This window comes from Oreochromis niloticus, linkage group LG12, assembly GCF_001858045.2.
Source record: "Oreochromis niloticus isolate F11D_XX linkage group LG12, O_niloticus_UMD_NMBU, whole genome shotgun sequence".
NCBI classification, from domain to species: domain Eukaryota; kingdom Metazoa; phylum Chordata; class Actinopteri; order Cichliformes; family Cichlidae; genus Oreochromis; species Oreochromis niloticus.
The window spans coordinates 19034512-19048373 of record NC_031977.2 but is presented as its reverse complement, the minus strand read 5'-3'; the positions used below and the strand labels follow the sequence as shown (position 1 = coordinate 19048373).

The 13862-nt window shown below is 40.2% G+C and overlaps 1 protein-coding gene across 1 annotated transcript; it reads left to right on the top strand.

Annotated features, from left to right (window-relative positions):
- The first annotated feature begins 4281 nt into the window (after window positions 1-4281).
- mat2ab (methionine adenosyltransferase 2Ab) lies at window positions 4282-8983 on the top strand. The gene is made up of 9 exons (XM_003451629.5): window positions 4282-4375; window positions 5115-5192; window positions 5283-5405; window positions 5486-5598; window positions 5690-5833; window positions 5931-6149; window positions 6232-6414; window positions 6765-6898; window positions 7333-8983. Exons 1-9 carry the CDS (start codon window positions 4282-4284, stop codon window positions 7433-7435), a joined length of 1191 nt encoding a protein of 396 aa, XP_003451677.1. The 3' UTR covers window positions 7436-8983.
- Window positions 8984-13862: the final 4879 nt, after the last annotated feature.

Sequence of the window (13862 nt, the reverse complement as noted above, 5' to 3'; positions counted from 1 at the left end):
CCAGTGTTGTGTCCACACATAACAGAGGAGAAACAATTTAAAATTGCATCTTTAGAGTCTGTTAGGAACCTTTTCCAAAAACATATATTTTTCTTCCCAAAAAATCCCAAAGGTCACAGTTTAACAGGCATAAAATAGTATTTTTCCGTAGCATGGTGTGCAGTGTGTCCTTAAAAAAAATCTGAGAAAACTGGATTAGATGGAGGAGAAGGGAGAAGACGCAGGTCCAAACAACAAATGAATAGTATCTGAAAGTCATGCTGTTAAGAAACAGCACGAAACCTTCAACGGATCCATGTTTGCTGCAGCCTCCTTAGAAATGGTCTCAGTGGAAGGGTGGCTGTTCCTCAATGTCATTCTTAAGGAAGGGAAACAAGACATAAAAGCTAACGTAATGGAAATTTTTGGTTGAAGGTGTACACTAAGGAGGTCAGGAGTGAGTGTCTACACCCACATGTAAAACATAGTGGAGGCTGCATGTTTGGGGCTACATTTCAGACAGTGGCATTTGGGATCGTATTCAAATTGATAGAATCATAAAGATAAGTATCTTATCCACCATGCAGTACCATCTGGAAAGCAACTGATTTGCAATGGCTTAATTTTTCAGTGGGACAATGATCCCAAACACACTGCCAGTGTAGTAAAAGCATACTTGGATAGAACACGACACAATGGAGCACAGTCAGTCATGGATTGGACCTCCTCAGAGAATAGAACAAAAGGCACCCAACAAAGAAGTGCATTGAATGTCCTTCACGAAATCTGGAGAACTATTCCTGAAGACTACTTAAAGAAATTACAAGGAAAATTTCCTAAGAGATTTCATGCTGTGCTGGAAAATAAATGTGCTCTTACCAAATATTGACTTTTAAGCTCACTGGAATTATACAAACTCTGTTTTTGCCTTATGTTGTTATCAGAGATGGTAACGCGCTACTGTAATCCGATTACTTTTTTCAAGTAACGAGTAATGTAAGGGATTACCATTGCAAAAACGGTAATTAGATTACAGTTACTTTCCCGTAGGAACGCTGCGTTACTGCGTTACTAAAACCGTGAGATTTTTGCGAGAATGTCTCATGATAGTGACGTAAGCGAGTGCGACGTTCCTGACAACAGCTGTCTGCAGATCAACAATGGATAATATATCAAGTACGGGAGAGAGTATGAGCATGCAGCATTTAAAGCGTGGAAGTACTGACCTTATTTTGAGTTTGATTCCATAAAAAGTGACAAAAACATTAGTGTCCGTTGTGCGTGGGAAGAAAACTTCTTTTTACAGCGAAAAAAACCCCCTTAACTTCCAAGCAAGCAGCGAGTGCGCTACGACTGTAATGTGAAATTCATAGAGAAACTCGCGGATTCTTCCACTGACCGCTGCGGCACACCTGCACCAGGCTAAACCTCCGCCTACCCCACTCCTGCTTTACAGGTGAAAATAGAGCAACTAGCCTTTGACTTTATTTATTTTCTGCTGTGTTTTACTTGCATCTATTTGAAAGAGTGAGTGTAAACACAAAAAAATATTTTATTTTATGTGCTGGAATGTGCAGAAAATAGGTTTAAATGTTAAACAAATTTCTTCCAGTCAGAGAATGTTGCATATAATTTAAGTTTTGCTTGATGCATAAAGTTAAAAGATTAAAACTAATAAAACAAGTTTTAAAAAGAGACATTTCCATTTGATTACATTTTGTATGATGGATTATGCAGAAAAAGTAGAATTGGGCTGAAAGATCTATCGCTTTATCACCTATTCAGGTTGTAAATTGTGTTTTTAAAAAGTAACTAAGTAAGTAACTAAGTAATTAATTACTTTTGAAAATAAGTAATCAGTAAAGTAACGGGATTACTTTTTGGGGGAAGTAATCAGTAATTAGTTACTGATTACTTTTTTCAAGTAACTTGCCCAACACTGGTTGTTATGTATGTTTGCACATGTTTAACAAGCTTAACCATACACTGAAAGCAACATCTCTTTCCCATTTTACTAACAAAACATAAAGAAAACCAAGCATGGCTCTGGGCTTTTGCAAAGAAATGACAAGAAACAGAGTCTAAATTGTGAAATCCTTTTCACAAATTACTGCATATTCTTTGGGATGTCATTATAAAGGTAAATAGAGTAGCGGCACTACCGAGCTACATTTATTTCAAAGATAACAAGCAGTGAAGGGGACCTTTAGTCCATTATTGATCTAATGAAAAGAAATCAAAACTTCTTGATTTGCTATTGTTTGCTATTTTAGACTTTCTGAAGTCTACAATGGTCGGCAACAAACACACTGTGCAGAAAGCAACAGCAGGTACATCTTGCATCATACTTTTGCCCTGTGAAAGGAAACTGTCCACCCTGCACATTCATGATGAGTGCACTGACGCAACACTGTCACGGACTGATTTGCTTGGTTTAGTGTCACTATACAAGGTAATACTGACCAAGCTAACAGATTCACAATGAAAATCCTCTGATTCAAAAGCCACTGTGGGAGGGTGGGTGTGGTCTAAGCCTCTGTAAACGCTATGTCACTGTGACTGCCGGTGAATTCATATCTAATGAAAAAAATAGAAATGGTGAAAGGTGCAGAATGTCAATATTCACAATGACCTGCAGAATAGATTTATGCAAGATGTCTCAGCAAACAAGTGGTTCACTAAGATATTATGTAAGTGTTTCATCAGCTACTACAAGCATATCAGATTTGTGATAAATGTATCTTTTCTGCATAAAAAACAAAGATCCATGTGTTCCTGTGAAGAAATACAATGTTCCCAAACTGAAGATAGATATACTCTGGTCTCCTAAAGTGGAATGAAATTTTGTAAATCTTATTCTCTGCTTTGTTTTATGTTGTGACTTCTTTGCTTTTGTTTAAGTAGTAAGTTTTAGAGACAATAACTAAATCCATCTGGGACTAACAAAGGTACAACATGCTCACAAAACATAGATGTTGATTACATTAAATAACAGGCCCTGGAGCGTGAGAGAGAGATAGGAGCTTTTTTATTCTAATATAATCAAGTTGTGTTTAGATATAATATCCACAGCATCTGTCTTTTCCACCCAACAGTCCAGTTTTCATGCTGGAAATGCATTTCCAGGTTATTCTGGCTCTGTCACCAGGGAAGCCAATGTTCTGATGTACCCACGATAGCAAAACTAATGCAACTTATCAGATTAATTACGCCACTGCTGGTTTATACCAAACTTTAATAATTGTTTCCAGGAAACCCACTTCTCATCCAGTACACTTAAGCCTATGATCAAATACTTAAAAACAAAAATATTATTTTATATAATACAGGAATCAGCGGGGACTGCAGTTAAGCATGGAATTATACAAAACAAACATTACCTGTTATCCGACTACTTACAATGCTTTCTATTTGTCGTGTAACCGGATTTTTATTAGTCCAGCATGCTTGCGAGCTCAGCCCCAGCCGGTCAATCCTTGGTGCTCAATTTGTGGCCTGTAACTTGAGAATTCAATTTGGGTTTTGATATTTGTATTGGAAGACACGAATGCTGTATTCTTTTTTTTACTCCAAGGCATTAATAAATACAAAAAGGATGTGTTTGGGTGGAAGGCACCGATTTTCAAACTCAGCTCAATCTGACTAAAGCACCAAAATCTACTGTTTACACAGTTTATGCGTATTCAGCTTAGCTCACTCCATATTTCCCCCTTTGGTAGTCCGCCGCCACCCTATAATAGATCTATGCCTAAAAAGGAATTCACCGCACAATTTCAGGAGTAAATAACAGAAGTTTTCTTTCAAAAGGAGTTGTTTTATAGTCAGATCAGAGCAAAATGATCCTTTAATAGTTTTAGCTGTTAAGGGTGGGCTTCTGACCTGACCAAACTACCACACACGGTGAGACAACCTGGACGGATTTACTAGATCATCATTCTTGCCACACCTTCACACATTCATATACTTTAGGTATTATACTATTATTTCTAGGCAAAACCTGCAAATCGGCCATGTCACTGTAGCATCTACTCGGCACGTGTTCGCTATCAAATTCAGCACCGCATTCTTGGTCGGTGCGGCCCCTTCATAGGCTCAATGGTACGGTCCACCTCCTCGTTACGTCATGGCGTCTGACTTCGCAGGATAAATACAGCAGCTCTGCGCCATGAGGCTCAAGCTTGAGGATCGGAGCATCGAGACGCGAGGGGTCGTCTTCTGAAGAGCAGGGAAAACCGCCGCGGCACTGCTAGTAATTAGTAATAACAACTAAAGACGTTATCGTACCAGGGGCAGCCGTTAACAATGATGAACGGACAGATGAATGGTTTTCATAACTCCCTCATTGACGAGGACTGCTTTTTGTTCACGTCAGAGTCCGTCGGAGAAGGACACCCCGGTAAGACGCGAGATGTCGGCCTTGTATCATTCTGGCTGATGAAATAAGATACATTTATTGCTATGTTTTGTTTTTTACTACTTCCTATCTCCCACAAACTATAGCTTATCACTGTATTAAAATGAAAAATAGGGAGTGAAATAACAACGTCGCGGCCCTTTTTTCTTCTTCTTGTACCTTGGCCGGCTTCAAGACCACGCGCTACTAGCTGATATAAGCTAGCTAATCTTCGGTGAATAGGTCATTCTGTCCCGTGTCTGCGCCACCGGCAGCAAATGTAGCACAAAAGTCATAGTCTACACGGTGAAGTTGTCACGTGAATGCCCTGTTATTTACGGTATAGTTATTCATTTTAACTGGTTTATTTCCCCCCCCCCCTCAATCTGCCATTCGTGCGTATTCAAGAAGCACGCGGCTGGTTGTGTAGGTGACTCCTAACACAATCATCTTCATCCCTGAAGATGAAGATAGACTGTGTATTTTATCAGTGTCGATGTTTAGTTAGTTAAGCGATTAAACGTTTCTAAGTGTACCGTGCTTGCCTTCCGGTCTCCGTGGAGTTGCGCGGGCTCTCTTTGACACCACATGTGCGCATGCTGAAATGGCGACCGCCGAGACTCCATCTATTCCTCTTGAGTATGAAGGGGGATAGTTGGCGCCGACGTGCCGCAGTTTACATTTGGACCCTGTGATGTGATTGATGTTGCCGTTTACTCACGTTATTGTTTTTGTTTTTCAGACAAAATCTGTGACCAGATAAGCGATGCAGTTTTGGACGCCCATCTGAAGCAGGATCCAGATGCCAAAGTTGCATGTGGTAAATAAATATTTCCTATCTTGTTTGCATTGGCTTCACTCCTGTGTTGACACCAGGGTATTTAACTGAGTCCTGAAATGCCTCATGCAGAGACTGTTGCCAAGACTGGGATGATCCTATTGGCAGGTGAGATTACCTCACGGGCCACGGTGGATTACCAGAAAATTGTTCGTGACACCATTCGTCAAATTGGATATGACGACTCCTCCAAAGGTGTGCATTGCTTTATTTTTTTTAATTGATTGATTTTTATGGACTATTAGTCTTAACCTCCTGCTGTGTCTTCTGCATAGGATTCGACTACAAGACCTGCAATGTTCTTGTGGCCCTGGAACAGCAGTCTCCTGACATTGCTCAGGGTGTTCACATTGATCGCAATGAGGAGGACATCGGAGCTGGGGATCAGGTTAGTATTGGCCTGAGTGTTCTGAAACCACAAATACAACACATTCTTGTCCTTAAAAGCTTTTTAAAACGATAATTGTCTCACTCTGCAGGGTTTGATGTTTGGATATGCCACTGATGAGACTGAGGAGTGCATGCCTCTCACAATCGTTCTTGCCCATAAGCTGAATGCCAAGATGGCTGAACTGCGCCGCAATGGCACTCTTCCATGGCTCCGACCAGACTCAAAGACACAGGTATTCATTATTTTAATATAATTCTAATTTGCACTAGCAAAAGGAAAATTGGGAAAGGGATGGTTCTAAAAAGCTGCTCATTTTGTTTCTTTCACAGGTTACTGTACAGTACCGCCAGGACCGCGGTGCCATGCTGCCAGTGCGTGTGCACACTATTGTCGTCTCTGTCCAGCACGATGAGGATATTTGCTTGGAGGAGATGAGAGATGCTCTGAAGGAGAAGGTCATCAAGGCGGTTGTTCCCTGCATCTACTTGGATGATGACACCATCTACCACCTGCAGCCCAGTGGTCGTTTTGTCATTGGAGGCCCACAGGTAAATATCTTTTAATGGCTTGTTTTGTTTTGTTTATCAGGAGCTATTCAACTTTGAGTTGACCTTGTTTCCTTCATTGCAGGGAGATGCTGGCCTCACCGGACGTAAGATCATTGTAGACACTTACGGAGGCTGGGGGGCCCATGGTGGTGGAGCCTTCTCTGGGAAAGATTACACAAAGGTGGATCGCTCTGCTGCTTATGCAGCACGTTGGGTGGCCAAGTCTCTGGTGAAAGCTGAGCTTTGCAGGAGGGTGCTGGTCCAGGTGAGTGGTAGTGGTAGAAGCTGCATTTCCACCCAAAGTGTTCAGAAACAATTTTTTTTTTGTTTTTAATTTTTTTTGTCCTAGCAACTGTTGGGGGTTCATCAGATTTCCAGGTAGTTGTGGTTCCACTGTGTTGTAAAAGCTGGTGTAGATTATGTCCTGCTTAATCTGTTGACCCCCCCCCCCCCCCCTCCTCCAAATCTTCGAAAGGCTCATAGCCTCTGAGGAAAGTTTCTGTGGTGGAAATGCAGCTAAAACCCCCTTTATTTCAGGGAGTGAGGCTGCAGCAGGCTCCTGCCTGAAGTTTTCCGTTTTCCTGCTTGATATAACACATCTGTGTGCTGTATTAGGTGTCGTATGCCATTGGAGTTGCCCATCCCCTCTCGATTTCTATCTTCCACTATGGGACATCCCACAAGAGTGAGAGGGAGCTACTTGACATCGTGAAGAAGAACTTTGATCTCCGGCCTGGAGTCATCGTCAGGTAATGTATAACCTTTGAAGCCACCTGTGGTTCAAAGTTTATTTTTTTGTGAAAGCAACAGACAGTTCCTCTTGTCACAGGTATCAAAGTTAACGGGTATGGAAAAAAATGCACTTAACAAATTGCATTAGGTTAAACACCTGGGCTTCAGTGGGGGCAAATGGCTTATTTAGTGGGGGAGTTATTATATTTGGATTATTTAGCTCACTTAGTGGTTTTTATAAATGGGAGGAGTTTGGTTTCTGCAAGCTGCAGTGTCCTGTGGTTGGCAGGGTAAGTGTCGAGTCTTCACGTTCCCCTGTTTACCAGCCATTTATTTTTGTAGCTGTCGACCCTCCCCACCGGCTAATTCGAGCATTATGCCTGTGTGAGTATGTGTGCATTTGAGGTCACTGGATGTGACTGCTGCTAAAGAGTTTGATTATGTATTCCAGGGATCTGGATCTGAAGAAACCCTTGTATCAGAGGACTGCAGCCTACGGCCACTTTGGCCGAGACTCCTTCCCTTGGGAGGTCCCCAAAAAACTCAAATACTAAACCTGTTAAGCTTTTACCCCCAGGCTTGTTGGTGTATACTACAGAGAAGCCTCCAAGGTTCCGGGGGTGAAATGCCCTTATCTCTCATATTGGTACCATTTAACACATTAACCCCTTTCCTCACTCCACCTCCCTCTTTTGTCTTGACTGTTTTTCTGCTGATTGCAGTATCGTGCTGGGTCCCAGGAGGCATGCCTCAGAAACTTGATGTTTTAAAGAACTAGATGGGTTCCATGAACTCATGCACCGTAGTACTTACTGTTCTCCCATGTCTTGAAGTCTCTCCCCCCCCCCGCTTCGTGTTGTGATGCGCTGAGTAGCGGCGTTCAGTCCTCGTTTTTGGCATTCCACACTCGTCACTATGGTCAGTCTTCTATCACTGTCATGGTGGTAGCATAATAGGTTGTATGTGATATTCCTCTTAATTTACTGGTGCTACTAACGAGTCTGCATGACATCTAAAAGAGAAAAATAATTTCAAAGTGCTCTCAAGTGCATAATTTGGAGTCTTGTGAGCTGGCTCTGTCCCCCACAAAAAGCTTAGCTTCTCTCCAAACATTACTCCTGTTGTCAGCCTGGTACGGTTGTTCCTTGACCCCCAGTGTTCATTATCCTTTGTTAACTTGTTTTCCCCTCATCCTTGTGGAGGATGCTAGAATGGCACAATTAAAATTCAAGGGTTGTTGCTGTTTTCACTATTTAAAAAAATAAATAAAAAATGCTATGCATTGCAGGCTAAGGGGCAAGCCAAATCCTAATTATTCAAGCTCTTAAATGAGCATTAGGCCTCAGACACCCCTACAGACCTTTGCTGTTTTCTGACGTAATACAGAAAAGTCAGAAGCTGCTGTCACTGCTCTGGTCTGCAGAGGTTTTGGTTATACTTGAAGGTTATGGGAAAAATTGAATTGCTTATGCATTGAAATTCAATTTTAAACTAGTCATTTAAAAAAAAAAACTAGTTTCACTTGCTTTTTTTGTATGGTTTGAAGTGACCTAAAGACTCAATTTCCCTCAAGTTTATTGATGGCAGGTGTAGCTACAGAGAAACCTGTTTCATCTTTATCCTTAGAGGGGTGTGTTCTTTGCCACAGTCTTATTGGCTAGGAATTAAACCTCAACACTATTTATTTGTTCTCTGAAACTCGGCGTGGATACAGAGAAGCCGAAATTTCAGAAGGCAGCTTTAAACAAACTTGGGTATTAGGTCTTGACTTTCTTGTGACTTGGTCATTTTGGTGTTTGGCTTGAGGCTCCAGAGTGTTGTACAGAAAAGCTTTGGACTGCCTCGGCAAGAAAGTGTCACTGGCTAATTGTAAATGACTATTTTACAACCGTTTTTTTGTTTTGTTTGTTTTTTGAACTGCAGAACTTATTTTTTTTTTTAGGCAGGTTAGTTATTGAAAATCCCATTTTTAAAATATCTGGTGCAATTATTATTTTTGGCTCTTGCCTATCCCCGTTACTGTGATGGCAACATTTGGTTGGTGTAGTACAGAGAAACCAGCCTTGTTTACATGTCCATCTCGTGTGTGTGTGGGATAGAAATTTTGGTTTTGGTCCCTTTTTACTACTCGGAGGTCATCACGTTGGCTATAGTAAGTGTAAGAGTGCCTTTTCTATTTCCTCTGCTCCCCATTTGCTTTTCTCCCCTCCCACCAACATGCGTTCAACTTCCAAAGGAACACGTAGCTCATTCTGTATTAAACTTCATGTCTGGACTGGGTAGTTTCCTTATTCTCTGTAATAAACAACTACACCTCTAAAATGTCTTTGAAGCTTTTTTTTTTTTTTTTTTTTTTTTTTTGTGTGTTAAACAAAACCAAAAAACCCCTCCAAGACTGCTGTTGATCATTAACATTGGCTTGTAAATCTACAAAATTAGAATGGGTTCTGGAATAAACTGCAATCAAAATGGATACATGTAGGTCTCAGTACACATTTGTTTAACCATTTGGCATTTATCATCAGTGTTACTGGTGAGGCTAGCCTGACTTATCCGGGGGAACAAAAGGAGTTTCAGGGCTATCATCTTACATGATACCACTGGACCAGTTTCAGCCCTGAGCAATGTTTGCTGCGGCCTTTTAATTTGCTCCTAGCAGCTGTCAGAACAAGATAAAAGAGTCAGTAGGTCATTTCATGTGACTTGGAGCACAACCAACACCCTGGCTGAGCTTTTGAAGCTCAAACTAGCTGATAAATTGGTTATATGGTCGGTAATGGAAGCTGAGGTTGCTCCAAAGAATAATTTCACCTGTGTGCCCTCCCACCCATTGCACACACTACCAAGCAACAACAACGTGGCACCAGTTGTGGCAGGGCAGATAATACTGGGCACACCTAAAATGGTTTGAGGGGAAAACGCAAACATTTAAAGATCGTTTTATCAGTCGGGGCTGCACTCTGTGTATCAAGAAAAATTGACCTCATGTACATTCATCATGTTATGCCAATGGCTCCTTAAATTCTACGTTTTTGGCAGAAAACCCAAGACTTTATACACACGGCGTGGCATAAAAAAGAAGCCACTTTTACTGTTTCAAATCAGACTGAAAACCTTTTGGTATGCATGCCTATATAATAATAAAGATGGACAATAATGCATCATGATCTGGTTACAGCAATAAAGATGAATGAGGTTAAATAGCTGAGGTCAACCAACCAAAGCAATAAACAGTGAGGAAAACAGTGCTGGCAGGGTGTCTGCGGTAATGTGTGGCTGAAAGATGGCAGTGAAAGTTAAGGTTTACAAGATGGCTGGGAAATCTGCTGTGTGGTTTGGCAATAGTGGAACTAACAAAAAGACGCAAAGGTGCTGTCAAAATTTTCACTGGGAACAACAAGGACAGACATGATTGGAAATAAATAAACCAGATGGACAGCTCAGGTTGAGTGGTTTGGAGACAGAGAAGGAAAGGCGAATATGGCCAGAAGAAGGAAAAAAACCCTGCATAGCTCCTGCTGCCTTAGCCTTTAACAAAGAAAATCACGCAAGATAACTTCCTGTGCAAGTCTTCAGTTAAGTTCAGCTCACGTTCGGCAGTTACATAAGACCCACATAATGTAGTCTAACCATGGGAATGATTTCTTCTGTCGTGCAACACCTGTATGGCAAAAAGGGAGGAGCTGTCTTCACTTGTTTGTGTAACAAGTTCCAAAACTATCTGATTACAAAACCATGTTTTGTTTTCATTGCTTGTTGCTGGACTATTTCCAGCATGTTATTTAATGTTAGTGATCCTGAAAACATAAAGAAATAACTCTCAAGTTGATAAAAGAGGTTTGCGACGTTGCGGTTCTTTGGTTTTCATATCGCTTCCTCTTCCAAATGGAAAGTTTAATACCTAAACTGTACACACTGAAAAAAAATGCATGTGTAATGTAATTGACCTCTTACCTACTGAGTCAACATCCAAGAAGATCAGGAGATCCCACAGTTAAAGGTTGGGTTTATTGATGAGTAGTCAGTGATTGTGAAATTTGCAACACAGTTGGGTTTGTGTAGTGATTATACTTTAAAATCTTTATTCATTTACTTTTCTGCTCTTTTAAAATGCCTGTTCAGTTAATGATTTAACTTGGGGAATTCTAACATTGAGACCATTTGTATTTTTTAAAAACAGGGTCAGGTCATGGTAGCTAGATTCTTCAGCACAGTTTATTTAGGTTAAGAGTGATGTTCACATGTCACAGTGAACCTTGAATTGATAGCAGAACAGCTTGCTCTGTGACACGTCGACTATTTCCCAGCCCTTTAGCCAGTATATTTAGTACTCTGACACGTAATCACTATAACTCAAGCCTAAACTTGGGAAACTATTGTAAATAAAGTGTAGGAAACGCACAAGGTGAAGATTAGTAGGGAAAGACCTGCGGATATAGGAACTATATAGGCATATTAACTCATGAAGTGCTTCACTGTTAAGTTATTAAGTTATGTTGGTTGTTGATCCAAGTCCCCCAAACAAAGCATATCCCTCCAGAGCTATGACCTACCCTACGACCTACCAGCCAATGATTTGTGGAAAGACATAATCTGCTAAAGAACTGTTGAAGAGCATTAGAAAGGACCAAGGACATTGATGGGGCCTCCAAACCTCCATATTCTGGTTTTGAGGATCTGCAGGATCAACACAAGATCCATAGAGACCAGCAAACCAGCACCACACACCACAGGACACCTCAGATAGTCCCATGTCTATGCTCTGATGGGTTAGAACAGTTTTGGAGGCAAAAAGCTGAGTTCATAAATCATTGTTTATAAAGTTTAGGAGGCTTATATAGAGACCGTAAAGAGTACCGATTTAACAGATAATCAGTATTAACATTAATAGATAATTAATACTAACGTGTCCATACAAAAGGCTTCTTTACAAAGGCTCAAAAAGCTGCCACCATTTTTAAAAACATGAGCCTTTAAGTAAATAAGTATCTCAAAGGGAATATACAGTATAAACCTCTGAGAAATCTGTAATCAGTAATAGAGAATGACATGTTAAAGTACAGCTTGCTTTCATTGGTCAACCTAGAACTGATAGCAGAACAGCTTATTCTGTGACACTGCATTTTGAAGCCTCCAACCAAAGTACAGCTTGCCTTTGCTCGTCAGAAGTATAGTTTGGAATCAACTGTTTGAAACTGTCATTTGCCTGATTAGCGTCCAGTTGTATACCAAGTACAAGTCTGAGCACAGCTCAAATCTGTGTTTGACACTGAATGTTCTAAATCCACCCTACACTATAACCTGTCATTCAGACAAAATGCAAGTTGATTGTTGCATGCATTAACCCGATTGTGTGTTTTTTATTTATCATTATTTATTTTGTGCACCGTTTCTTTGCACATGCTCTGGCTGAGTTTGTTTGAACTTTAAAACTGTTAAAGCATTGTGGTGTCTTAATGGACTGACTAATTTGCTCGATACCTTCCAAATAAGTGATTGTAATGTGTCTGAAATGTAAAAACAAATCTATGGATGTGTAAGTAATGAGCAATGACCCTGAAGCAAATTCTAAACACAGCAGCTTGAGCTTCAAAGGGGAACATGTCCCACCCTTTCTTAACCGAAGATAATATTTCCAGTTAAATCTTAGAACTCAGTCATTTGGAAAAGGTTGAGCGCCAGTTACAGCTACATTTTAAGTTGTTAACCAAAGTAAAGCTTACAACGAATTGATGAGATTATAGTAATGCATAATAAATCAATAAAATTACACAAGATCCTAATTTAGCAGTTTGAAAGGTTTGCACCGATATTTTTTTTTATTATCAAACAACCTTGAAACTTTATGATGTGATATTTTAGTCATTTGTACCGTTGGCATTCTGTTGTGAAACATGTCATTGTTAGTATGCAATACAAAATAATATGTTAATTACAGTTTTGTAATGACAGCAATAAAAAGGCCAAATATGGTCTGGGAAGATTCTGTTCTCATTCCTAATCACACCAGATGTCGGACAAGTTTGGGCAGTTCACACAGCTCGCTGCCAAAAGGAAATGGCAAACAACTGTTAAGAAAATATTTGCCTCCGGAGACAGGTGTATGCAAAGAATTTAGACTGAGCCGCGTAAAATGTTTAAAGTTTAAAGTGAGAAAGGGTAAATGTAACCAAATAAACAATAAAAAATGTTCCTTTGTTTGTTTAAAGGTTAAGTTTCATTTTTATTTGGAAAACTTAACATAAAAAATCACCTGCAGTTTAACCTGTCGATGACCTGCTGAGGGAATGTCAAATTGAATGGAATATTATGCTGAGAACAGTTTTTCCTAGTACTGTAGCCTTCATGACAGTTAAAACAAGTTTGTCAAATTTTTCCCCAGAAAAAAATCTTTCTCACTCCAAATCATGTAGATGTTATAGTGGCAAAGAAGTCTGTGCAGACCCTTTAGCAGCGTACGAGCTGTTTGACCATTCTGTAGTCTGCACATTTGGTTTGTATGCTGCAGATTTTTAAACGTGTGTACGCATACTTTTGCCAATAATGAGGAGACCAAAGATTTGAAAGAGTTGGATGTAGCACCTATGGGTGTGTTTGTGTTACTGATTTAAAAAAGGACAATTTGCTACTAAAATATAGCATACAGCTTATACTTAGCATCACATAGTTGCTGCAGATTCGACAGCTGCACATCCATGATGGGAATCATTCACTACATCACATCACAGAGGCGCTCTATTGGACTGAGATCTGGTGAGTGCAGATGCCATTTAAGTATAGGGAAGTGTCGTGTTCAAAAAAACAGTTTAAGATGATGTGTTTAATGGACTGATGATCTTGTATGGAGCTTTTCTACTCTACTACGCACTATATACTACGACATCCCTCATTCAAACAATCAGTTTTTATTTGCTTTCTAGTTCATTCACACACATTCACACTCCCATGATGGACAGCAACTTGGAGTTCAGTATCTTTCCC

Excerpts from the sequence above, each read along its gene's own strand:
- mat2ab (XM_003451629.5), top strand. The coding sequence starts at position 4,282 with ATGATGAACGGACAGATGAATGGTTTTCATAACTCCCTCATTGACGAG. Across the intron at positions 4,376-5,114 it reads CGTCGGAGAAGGACACCCCG|ACAAAATCTGTGACCAGATA; the intron begins GTAAGACGCGAG and ends TTTGTTTTTCAG. Across the intron at positions 5,834-5,930 it reads GACCAGACTCAAAGACACAG|GTTACTGTACAGTACCGCCA; the intron begins GTATTCATTATT and ends TTTCTTTCACAG.